Consider the following 11,723-nt stretch of genomic DNA (forward strand, 5'->3'; position numbering starts at 1 on the left):
TCTTTGAATAATAAACACAGGTCATAGGCTGCACCTTTAAAATTTGAAAACCCTACTGCGTGTTGGTTAAAATCATCGGAGGCACGTTTGATGCTGTGAAAATATCAGTACGCTTTTGTGGACTGTGGCCACTCCAATTTCCTTATAGGCTGGATTCAAATAGGAGCAAAGGCTAGTAGAAAACAATATGCAGAACATGAATAATTTGTGCTAATGCATCCTGATTTCCTTGTTGGAGATGACACAACTACCAAACAAAAACATTCTGGTACTTCTCCATAAGAAAGGATGGAATCAAAGGGGAAAAACAGGGAATTATCATTTCTTGTTTCCAGAACAAGTTATTTGACCACATGGAATGTCCAAAGAAGAATCCGGAAATTCCCGATGATAGCCAGTGCATGATTTTCTCTAGCATGGGGCAGAAGACAGCAAGGTTGGCACAGCCCTGTCAGTCCAATGCTAAGTTGAGTGAACTTAGTGCCAAACAACACCAATGGATTGATTCAAGAGGACACCACTCAGTGCCACTTTATTAGGTACACCCGCTTGTTAATACAAATGTCTAATCAGCCAATCATGGTGGCAACTCACTGCATACAATCATGCACACATAGTCAAGCAGTTCAGTTGTTCAGATCAAACATCAGAATGGGGATGAAATGTGGTCTAAGTTTCTCAGACTGTGGAATTATTGTTGGTGCCAGATAGGGTGGATTGAGTATTTCAGAAACTGCTAATCTCCTGAGATTTTCCTGCATAATAGTCTCTAGTGTTTACAGAGAATGGTGCAAAAAAACAAAAAAAAATCCAGTGAGTGGCAACTCTGTGGATGTAAATACCTTGTTAATAAGAGAAGTCAGAGGGGAAGGACCAAACTGGTTCAAGCTGACAGGAAGGCAACAGTAACTCAAATAATTATGTGTTACAACAGTGGTGTACAGAAGATCATCTCTGAACACATAATATGTCGAGCCTTGATGTGGATTGGCTACAGCAGCAGAACACTAGGAACATACACTCAGTGGCCACTTTATTGTGGTGTGAAAGATCAAGAGGACTATTTAGAATCTCCAGAGCCTCTGTTTGTCTGCTTAGATTCAGATTAGTTTATTGTCATATGCATCAGGGTGCTATGAAATTCCTTATTTGTATGAACTTCACAGAGTGAGCAATAATAAATGCACCAATAAATACAATGGCTTCTTTTTCTGCATCAGAGTTGTAAACAGTCCATGCATCCATGAACGCTGCCATTATTTCTTTTTTTACACCGTTTATCTTTGTAATTTATAGTAATTTTATGTTGTTGCGTTGTACTGCTGCCACAAAACAACAGTTACGTAAATCAGTGATAATAAATCTGATTCTGATGAGTCAAAGCAGCACTGTAGTGCAATCTGAAGCTGTGCAATGAGAGATGTTAAAATGACAATAATGGAATAACTGAGATGTAGAAAAAAATGTTTAAAAAATCCACCAAAAACCTGAGGCAGAGAAAAGGCCCACAGCATGTAGAAGATATCCACCAGTTTACCTGCATTCCTAGATAGCAATACGATTCTCTAGCCAAATGTTCCCCAGGGAAGTTCAGTGGTGAAGGGCTCTCTTTACTTCTCTATTTGAGCCACTTTCCCGCCACCTCTTGATTCTGTGTTCTTCTTTATGGTTTCCCCTCTGCTCAGTTGTTACTTCTGTATTCCTCCCATACATTTTTCATTACTCCTTTATCTCCTCCTCTTCTACCCCTGCAGCCCACCAATCATCCCCTTTTTACCACATTCCTCTTGCACATTTGTTTCATTATTAAACTCAGGACCTGAAGGCTGAAATGCATAGCTTCAAGTTAAAGAAACACACACAAAATGCTGGTGGAATGCAGCAGGCCAGGCAGCATCTATTGGAAGAGGTACAGTCAACGTTTCGGGCCGAGACCCTTCGTCAGGACTAACTGAAAGAAGAGTTAGTAAGGCATTTGAAAGTGGGAGGGGGAGGGGGAGATTCGAAATGATAGGAGAAGACAGGAGGGGGAAGGATGGAGCCAAGAGCTGGAAAGTTGACTGGCAAAAGGGATACAAGGCTGGAGAAGGGAGAGATCGTGGGATGGGAAGCCAATAGATGCTGCCTGGCCTGCTGCGTTCCACCAGCATTTTGTGTGTGTTGCTTGAACTTCCAGCATCTGCAGGTTTCGTGTTTGCATTTTTAAATTCAAGTTGAAGTACTTCTTTTTGTTTATTTGTCCAAGGAGATAAAACGTCCATTGAACCATGTTACCTGCAATACCACCTCAAGAAGTAGATGGTGAGAAGCTCAGCAGCACCCCCCTAGTGTTGACAAGACAGGGGGATAAGAATGCTTTCAGCATGCAGAGTAATATACTATACCGTATCCAAGCCTGACGTGGTTATGATACAGAATATCTTAGGAGATTGTCACTGTGCAGATTGGTTTCATGCATTAACGGAATATTGCTGCTTCATCAGGACTGCATGCAGGCCAGTTTCAGAAAGGAGGCCTTCATAGAGGCATAGAGCAATACAGCACAAATTCAGGCCCTCCGACCATTCCAACCACTGTGATCACCCAACTAGTCCCAATTTCCTGCATTCAGCCCATATTCCTCTAAGTGCCACCCCTCCACGTACCTATTCAAGTGAATGGTAAATGATACTATTGCACCTGCCTTAATCAGTTCTTCTGGTAGCGAGTTCCACATACTCAACACACTCTGTGTGAATAAGTTGTCCCTCATGTCCCTTCTAAATCTTTTCTCTCCCTCCCTAAAATTATGCCCCTAGTTTTGGATTCCCCTACCCTGAGGAAAAGACTGTTACTATCCACCTTATCTGAGCCTCTCATAAATTTAAACATTTCTATCAGATTATCCCTCATTCTCCTACTTTTCCATGGACCTGACCACCAGAGCCACTACCTCTGTCCCTAAATACTTCATTTACTTTGCCGCTGTTTATCCCAAGGCAAACGGCATGCCTTAATCAATCCCACCGACGTTTTTGTAGGGTTTGTTGCTATCCGAGTGTTGCAAATGGTTACCTTGACAACTTTGGTCTGCAACATCTCACAGACGTTCTCTCTGTTCTCTCATTCTCTTTGCTGCATAACAAATTAAAATACCTTGTTTTCTCACATTTACAGTTCTGATGAAGGACTAGTTCTGATACAAATTGGTAAGGATGGTTACCTGAAATTGTTGAATTTAGTGTTCACTTATGATTTACTGCGTTTATCTCATTTTGGCAGAATAATGCACTTGGGTCTGGTCTGCAGCATTTTGTGGATTGTTGTGTTAGTTGGCTTGGAAAAGCTGCACATGTGGAGGTCTGAAATCTCACGAGGATGAGCCAATTTTAACTGTCAGGCCTAATTTTAATATCTGAGGTTGTCTCCCACCTGATGTCAGTGGGAGTGATTTATTGTGATAGATTTAAGCAGAGCAATAAAAAGAAGATTTCTTACTGCTTTTATAATGGGGCTTTGTGAGACAGTATTGAGTATTTTGAGTAGTGTGGTCTCCTCACCCAGAAAGGTGTTTATTATTGAACGTGTGGCAATCTACTGGACTAATTCCAAAGATGGAGCATTTGCCACCTCAGACTGAGTAGGACTGTATTCTTCAGAGCTTAGAAGATTTAGAAGAAACCAAAAGCTTTAAGAAGAATCATTGAAACCTAACATTTTTGCAGCTTAGTGCAGGAAGTTCAAGAACGGGGGTAAAATAAGGAATAATAGGTAATACAGGACTGAGATAAGGTGAACTTCATTCAGAAGGTGATGAATCTTTGGAATTCTCTATGCCAGAGGACTACAAAGAATTATTTATTGTTTCCATTCAGAACAGAGTTTGATAGACTTCTAGATATCCAGGGATCTGGACACAGTGACATTGAGGTAGATCAACCATGATCTGATGAACGGTCGAGAAGATTTGAACAGTCAGAAGGCCTTTTTCTTATGTCCTTATAACAAAGTTACATTCCAAGTTTACAAGGAATATAAGAGAGCTCTCCTCAATACAGATGGACTACTTGGGGTAAGTGGTCTTTGCAGCTGTATCCCAGTGAAGGGAAAGATGACACAGGTGAAATTCCAAGCAACACACAGAGAATGCTGGAGGAACTCAGCAGGCCAGGCAGCATCTATGGAAACGAGTAAAGTCAGTGTTTCAGGCCGAGACCCTTCATCAGGACTGGATAAAAAGATGAGGAGTCAGAGTAAGAAAGTGGGAGAGGGGAGGAAGAATCACAAAGTGAGAGATGAAACTGGGAATGGGGGAGGTGAAGTAAAGAGCAAGGAAGCTGATTGGTGAAAGGTGAGTTCTTCTGCTCCTTTTAATCCTCAAAGAATCCACTGAATTTGCTCTTCTAGATTTGACATGGTATGGCACTATCCTGTAGGTCCCTTTCTATAGACATGTCATCTGCCAGTGGATAGATAACAATCTTCCACGTCCAAGGTTAATATTTGTGATCTAATGTGAGTAGATATTTATCTTTTCCACTTTATCAATTGAAGGATCTGCCTTTGGTACTTAAAGGCTTATCACACAGTTTCAATTTTATTCTATAGATTCAAGCCTATATAAGTTTTGGGATATTTAAATTTGGAAACAAATGAATCAAGTGTGAAAGAGTTACCTGTTGGAAAATTCAATATCAGAAAGACTCTACCTTTAGGTTTCAGTTGTCACATTTTGATGACATCCAAATGTGACCCTTTAATTTCTCTCCTAGTTTCTTCAAGCAGGCATCAACCCCAGGGATGACATTGCAACAGAGGCTTACGAAGACGAATTGGACATGGGCAGATCAGGGTCCTACTTGAACAGTAGCATTACCTCAGCCTGGAGTGAGCACAGCCTGGATCCTGATGATATCAGGGTAAAATTCCTTAACTGGTCAATGTTCTCTTGATAATTGGGATTTCATTCACAGTACAAACATAAGACTGTGTTTGTTTGATTTTACCTTGGGTCTGGATTAAATCAACTGGTTTAGTGATAACAATGACCAGGTAGGTAAACCCAAGTTGGCTGTGATATTTCTATATTTGGCAACTCTCACACTGCTGAGTGAAGGGTTTAAATGATCAGTGACATGACTTGTCACTAGATGCATAGAATCGTTTCTGCATGAACAACCAAGTTCCTTCTTAGTGCTAGAGATGTATATTGAGTTCACCTCGAATAGTTAATATAGAAAGATAGTATTACTTTTAGTAATCTAGTGTTGTACTAAATTGATAGAACAATAGTAGCTGGGTTGGAAAAATTGCTAGTTTGTGGCTGTGTTGGAGATTAAAATACAACAGTCCTTCAATAAGGGCCAAACCTACTTTGAAGTTGCCCATTACTTGAGGCAAATCAAGCAGCAACCAGTTTATGATAAGTGGATCAGAAATTTAAATATTGTAATAATAGTTTTGTTTTAATAGTCATACTTATGTTTAACCTCTAGCAGATAGGTTTCTCAAACACCGAGAACTCTGGTAATTTTAAACAGGTGAGGCGATTCCTTAACAATCTACCTTGCAGGAATGCTCATACTGCACTATCAAGCCATCCAGTAACACCTCACCACTTCTATAGCCCCTATGACACCTACCACTCCCCAGATAGCTTCAACATGAAGATTGGTTGTGTTGTGGACAGCATAGCAGACTGGCAAAGGAAAGCTCCATTGCAGACGTGGGTGGGGAATTTGCAGATGGACTTTAACCTGGGAAAATTGGAAATGCCGCATTTCGGGAGATCAAACGTAAACAGACAGTATACTGTTAATGGCAAGACTCTTACATGTTAACGTTGTTAAAAGGATTTTGTAGTCCAAATCCAAAGCTCCCTGAAAGTGGCATCACAGGTTGATAGGGTGGTAAAGAAGGCATATGGCATGCTTGCCAATATTAATTGAGGTATTGATTTCAAGAGTCGTAAGGTTATGTTGTAGCTTTATAAGATTTCAGATAGGCTGCATCTGGAGTATTGCAATCGGTTCTGGTTGTCCCATTAAAGGAAGGATATGGAGGCTTTGGAGAGGATGCAGAAGAGATTCACCAAAATCCTGCCTGGATTAGAGGAAAAGAGCATTAAGGAGAAGTTGGTCAAACTTGGGTTGTTTTCTTTGCAGCAATGGAGGCTGAAGGGAGATCTGATAAAAGTTTATAAGATTATGAGAGGCATAGATTGAGTAGACAGTCAGTAACTTTTTACCATGGGTTCAAATGGCCAATACCAGAGGGCAAGCATTTAAAGTGACAGGGAATAAATTCAAAGGAGATATGGGGCAAGTTTGTTTACACAGCAAGTTCTGGGTGCCTGTAATGCACTGCCTGGGGAGGTGCTGGAGGCAAATATGACAGAGGCATTCAACAGGCTTTTAGATAGGTACATGAATATGCAGATAAAGGAAGGATATGGATATTGTCTAGGCAGAAAGGAATAGTTTAGTAGGCCAATTGATTATTAGTGCAGGCTGAAGGGCCTTTTCCTATGCTGTACTGCTCTACGCTTTATCTTTAAAAGGTTACATAAAACAGCTATTTATTTCACAAAACTTGGCTACCTGTCCTCAAAACAGATTTCCCACACTGTAGTTGCCTCCAAGCCCAATCAAGCCTAATTTTCTGATGAGTTCTAAAGTTCGCAAATTAGACTCAGAAGATCCATGAACCACTGGTAGAAACAGCAATCACATATTAAAAGTCTTTAAAAGGGATTGATGATAATGGCTTATTTTTCCGAGAAACTAGTGAAGCTTCTTAAAGTGACACAGTAGTACAACTATTTGAATTACTGCCTCACAGCCCCAGTGACCCACATTCAATCCTCACTTTTTGTTTTCACTTTCTCCCTCTGATCTTCAGTCTACTCCAATTTCCTCCCACATTCCAATGATGAGCAGGTTAGTACATTCATTGGCCACTTGGGTAGGTGAATGGTAGAATCTGGGTGGTTAATAGGACTGTGGGTAAAATATAATCCTGTGGGATTAGTAAAAACGTATTGTTTGATGGTCAGCAGGGTCTCGATGGGCCAAGGGAACTCTTCCCCAGATGTACAATTTCAAGATACCACGAGAAAGGCTGAAATAGTGGAAATGAACAAAGGCTAAGTCCACATTGCATGAGTTTACCAATGTGTAATCTGCAGTGATTCATAAAATTGTATTAGGTTTTACTAGCCACTGTTAAATAACAGGCGAATTTAAATTTGTTGTTGACTTCGTTGTTGAATGACAACTCTAATTTTCTGTAATCAGATGCAAAATGTTATGCTGATTCTTTACATCATGCTATGTGCAATTTTTTGCATTGTGTAATTGCATTTTTTTCCCTCATGGTTTACTTTTTTGCAGGATGAGCTTAAGAAACTATACGCACAGCTGGAGATCTACAAAAGAAAGAAGATGACAGCCAACAACCCTCATCTGCAAAAAAAGAGAAGCTCCAAGAAAGGTTTGGGGCGATCGATCATGAGGCGCATCACTGAGATCCCAGAGACAGTAAGCAGGCAGTGCAGCCGAGAGGACAAAGAGCACACTGACCCTGCTTTAGCCAGGAACAGCATCAGCATTGGTAGGAGGAACCCATTTGATCCCTCTGGATCCAGTCTGAAAGCAAAAGAAGACACCATGAAAAGTAAAGCGCTGTTACTGCAGAAGTCTCTCAGTAGCTACGACCACATGAGAGATCAAGGTGAAGATTCCAGCATCTCTGGAACAGACAAGATGGAAGTTTCCAGCACGGAAGCTGGACTGCTAGATTCACTCATGGGAAAGAAGCTGGTCAAAAAGACCAATGAAAAGACGGACAATACTTCTACGGAGTCAGTCCCTCTAGTGTGTAAATCGGCCAGCGCACATAACTTAACTGCTGACAAGAAACCCTTGCATCCAAGAACAGCCATGTTGCAGAAATCTCTCAGCGTCATTGCTAGCGCAAAAGAAAAAACCTTGGGAATGACAGGCAAGGCACAAAGCCTGGAAGAGCACACAAAACAACTGAAAGGTCAGCAAAGAAGTAAAGACACTAACAAAGGTATTTCCTCAACTGATAGCAATGAGGACAGTACACCGCATCCAAAAAACTCTTTGAGCCACTCCCTAATACCTGAGGAAGCAAAAAGGGCTTCAAAAGCTGGAATAATGAAACAACATACTGGTAGTCAATCTACAGTTAATCCAGATGCAGCAAACCTTTTACTGAGTGATGATTTTGACAGAGCCGAAGTCTGTCCATGGGAGATCCAAGAACAACCTGCTACTCCATCAGAATCCAGAGTTCAAAAGCATGTATCTATTGCACCCATGGAATCTCAAAATATTCACAATTCCCATTCAAGTGTGAAGACTCAGAATGCCAATAAACACAAGATGGTGGAGAATATCACCAAATCAAATCAGCCATCACAAAGTAACATTGAGAGAGTTGAAGTGTGTCCCTGGGACTTTGAGGAGCCACAGTCAATGCTGGAAGGGGGTAGGAAACCTGTACCTCACCAGCCTGAAATTATTTCTGTTGAGGAGGATAACCTCATAAGTAATATGAGCAAGGATACTGAGATTTGCCCCTGGGGCTTTAATGAAACGCTGAGCAATGCGTCAGAACAAAGTCAGAGTGTGAAAGGGGAGGGCAAGAAAGAAGAGCCTTTGGGTGATGAACAGGACAAAGGACCCACGTCAGAGCCTTTAACTTCAAGTGGCAGCCAGCAGCAAATTTCTGTTAACAGAGCAAATGTTTGTCCTTGGGAATTCGAACCAGCAGACTCTCCAGAATCCGAGCGAAGTCCAGCTTCCACTGCCTCAGCCTTATTATTGAGCAGCATTCCCCAGAAAAAGTCAGCAGTGAAAGGGTTTGGACTATCTGTCAAATCCTTGGTTTCCACAGGAAGAGGCAGGGAAACAGAGAAACCAAAAGAAAGAAAAGAAGAGAAGGTGAAAACAAAGGGTAAATACAAAGAAAAGGATACAAAAGATAAAGCGCAAGAAATAACAGTGGACAGGTCACCTGTGGCTGAACGATGTCCCAGGGAAGTCAGAATAACCCCTGGTTCCGCAACTGGAAAGAGTAAAAACACAGCCAACAACGAAGCAGGAATGGAGAAAAGCAAACGTGTTGAGGTGTGTCCCTGGGATGTCGAGGAAAGCAGTCCCACTCAACGTGTAGCAGGAGGAAGCGCAGCTGCTATTAAAGACAGTAAAAATTCACGTTGTAAAGAAGTGGACACGTCGAAAATGGCCTCAATCTGCCCATGGGATTTTGATGATCAGAAAAACATGTGACAATAAATCTGGTCAACTTGCTCCTGAACAGTAACAGTTTTCATATCACTAAACTAAGGATTCCATATCATTGAATTTTAATAAAAAGGACACATAGAAACAGTGACAACAGGATTGAAGTTAAGATTCCAATTGGTGCAATGTTCTACATTTCTTCAATTTTCTTTCCTCAGCATCAAATCTAACAAAAGCCTATTTTGTCAGGTGTACCTGCATTCTGGAATGCTGTAGTATTTAGAAAACACTTATGTGGCAAAACCACTCTGATTTATGCAATGGTCATGTACTGTTACACCAAGCTGAAGCACCTATGCTAACTTATGGGAGCCATTTTCTTTCTGTTTGTTAATTAACTACATAACAATAGTGAGCTTAGATTTGCCCCACAAGCCATAACCCTTTCTGGAAATATTATTATCTTCAGTGTGATTTATATTAAGGCCTTTTGTTTTAATTGGTGTTCACAAATTCTTATGTATTCCCTGAGAATTATAGTTTGGTATTAATAGCTCTTTAGGATTTTTTAATATGAATCAGTCGGTTCCTATGGTTTTGTTTTCCAAAAGATTATTCTTAGTAAAATAGCCACTGTTAATAGTGGAACCCATAGTTCTATCTAGCTTTAGTCAAATAGAATGAACTACAATTTACTTTGTACTGGCTGATTCCTTCCTCATCCCTAATCTCTGAGTATGAAGGTTAGCTGTGTTACATGACAACCTTGCGTTTGCACTTTTTAAAAAAAATCAACCTACTTGTGCAAGTTTGTTTAAAGGTGAAATGGCTTTAAACAAGAACTCATTATCCATGGAATCATAAACTTTAACAATCTTTAGCTCTGCAGTATTTAGCAACTAAAAAAATCAAATCTGTAACCTCATATATTTGCATCTGTGTTTCTGCATGCAATATGACTGGTAGGATTGACATCATGCTAAACCTATGACCTTTAGCATTTGGACTGTACTAAGTTGTATAGTGAGTGAGGCTGTATCCTGTACACTGTATTCTGTATTTGTTATATCTACTGACAAGCTCTGGACTCCACCAGGGAATATTTGATAGATTTCTTTTATGGCTTGTGGCAGCATGTAAATAAGATAACTTATCTGCAATAAAATTACATTTATATTATACCAAAACCTGTGTTCTTGATTTCTATAAGCAAAGCTATTAATGACTAGACAATAGGGTATACTATATGCAGTGAAGGGATTAAATATGACAATTGAAACGCACTGATGAAAACAGCTTGAATCATTTTGCATTTATATTTTACTCATAAAGTAAGCCTTGCAATTGCAAGTCCAGAATAGAGAGGACATCTGGAATACCATCTGAAATGTAAAAAATATAACAGTGACATCTTATATAATAAAAAGCTCATTATATTAGGACATCTGTAGGAGTTTCGCGGATGAATTAGATTAATCCTTTTAAATACAAGTGAAGTTATTGTTATTTCAGTGTATTAAGGAACAAATTAAATATAGGAAGTAGGCCTCTGCCCCTCCAGTATGCTCTGCTACATGCAAAGATCAGGACTGATATAATTTAAACTCGCATCTATCCTGTCTTCCACTGTAAACCTTACCCTTGGGCTTTTGCCATTTTTCCAGTGACCCGACTGATCAAGAGCGAGTGAGGAGGCAACTCACATGTCCGTGAGTGTGATTTAAAAAGGAGTGTTCATGGGCTTTCAGCATTTTTCAGCAGCTTAATTACATCATGATTCATTAGCAAAGGCAAATAAAAATAAAGCAGGGACAAGTGGAGTGGCCATTGTTGGACTGGACCAGTGTTGCAGTGGGAAGGCTTTGGCTCATCAGGCTTCAGTGAAAACAGCTTGGGTGAGTTAAGTATCTGCTAAGTTTCTACTTCTTCATCTGTTAGTACACAGTTAGACTAGCGAGAGTGGCTCCAGAGCTGTGCTGTGTTCTGTGTGTGAGATGTGGGCCTTCCAGGTAAACACATCTCCACCAGGTGCACTGAGCTGCAGTTCCTCAGAAAGCACGTTCAAGAACTGGTGCTGCAGCTCGATGATCTTCAGCTCATACAGGAAACTGAGGAGATGGTAGACAGGAGCTACAGGGAGATGGTCATCCTTAAGTTGCAGAAGGCAGGTAAGTGGGTGACTGTCAGGAGAGGGAAGGAAAATGCGCAGGCAGTACTGATTAACGCTCTGGCCATTCCCTTCAAGAATAAGTATAATATTTTGGATACATTCTTTTTGGCGGGGGATGGAATCTCTTCTGGTGAAGGTATGACCTTTACAAGAGGGACGGGTTATAGCTGAACCCGAAGGGGACCAATGTCCTTGCAAGCAGGTTTGCTAGAGCTGTTGGAGAGGGTTTAAATTAATTGGGCAGGGGTATAGGAAACTGAGTGACAGGGAATTGAACAGCACAGTTGGTATACAAGCAGAGG

At 40.7% G+C, this 11,723-nt stretch overlaps 1 protein-coding gene across 1 annotated transcript in view; it reads left to right on the plus strand.

Moving 5' to 3' along the window:
* The window catches only part of gpr158a (G protein-coupled receptor 158a), a 597,333-nt gene extending 586,906 nt beyond the window's left edge, over window positions 1–10,427 (plus strand). Inside the window, exons 10-11 of the mRNA XM_072252053.1 lie at window positions 4,752–4,898; window positions 7,371–10,427. Of these exons, the coding sequence (XP_072108154.1) occupies window positions 4,752–4,898; window positions 7,371–9,296 (2,073 nt within the window). The 3' untranslated portion in view covers window positions 9,297–10,427. The remainder of the gene's footprint in view (window positions 1–4,751; window positions 4,899–7,370) is intronic.
* Window positions 10,428–11,723: the final 1,296 nt, after the last annotated feature.

Source organism: Mobula birostris, chromosome 3 (genome assembly GCF_030028105.1).
Source record: "Mobula birostris isolate sMobBir1 chromosome 3, sMobBir1.hap1, whole genome shotgun sequence".
Lineage (NCBI taxonomy): Eukaryota > Metazoa > Chordata > Chondrichthyes > Myliobatiformes > Myliobatidae > Mobula > Mobula birostris.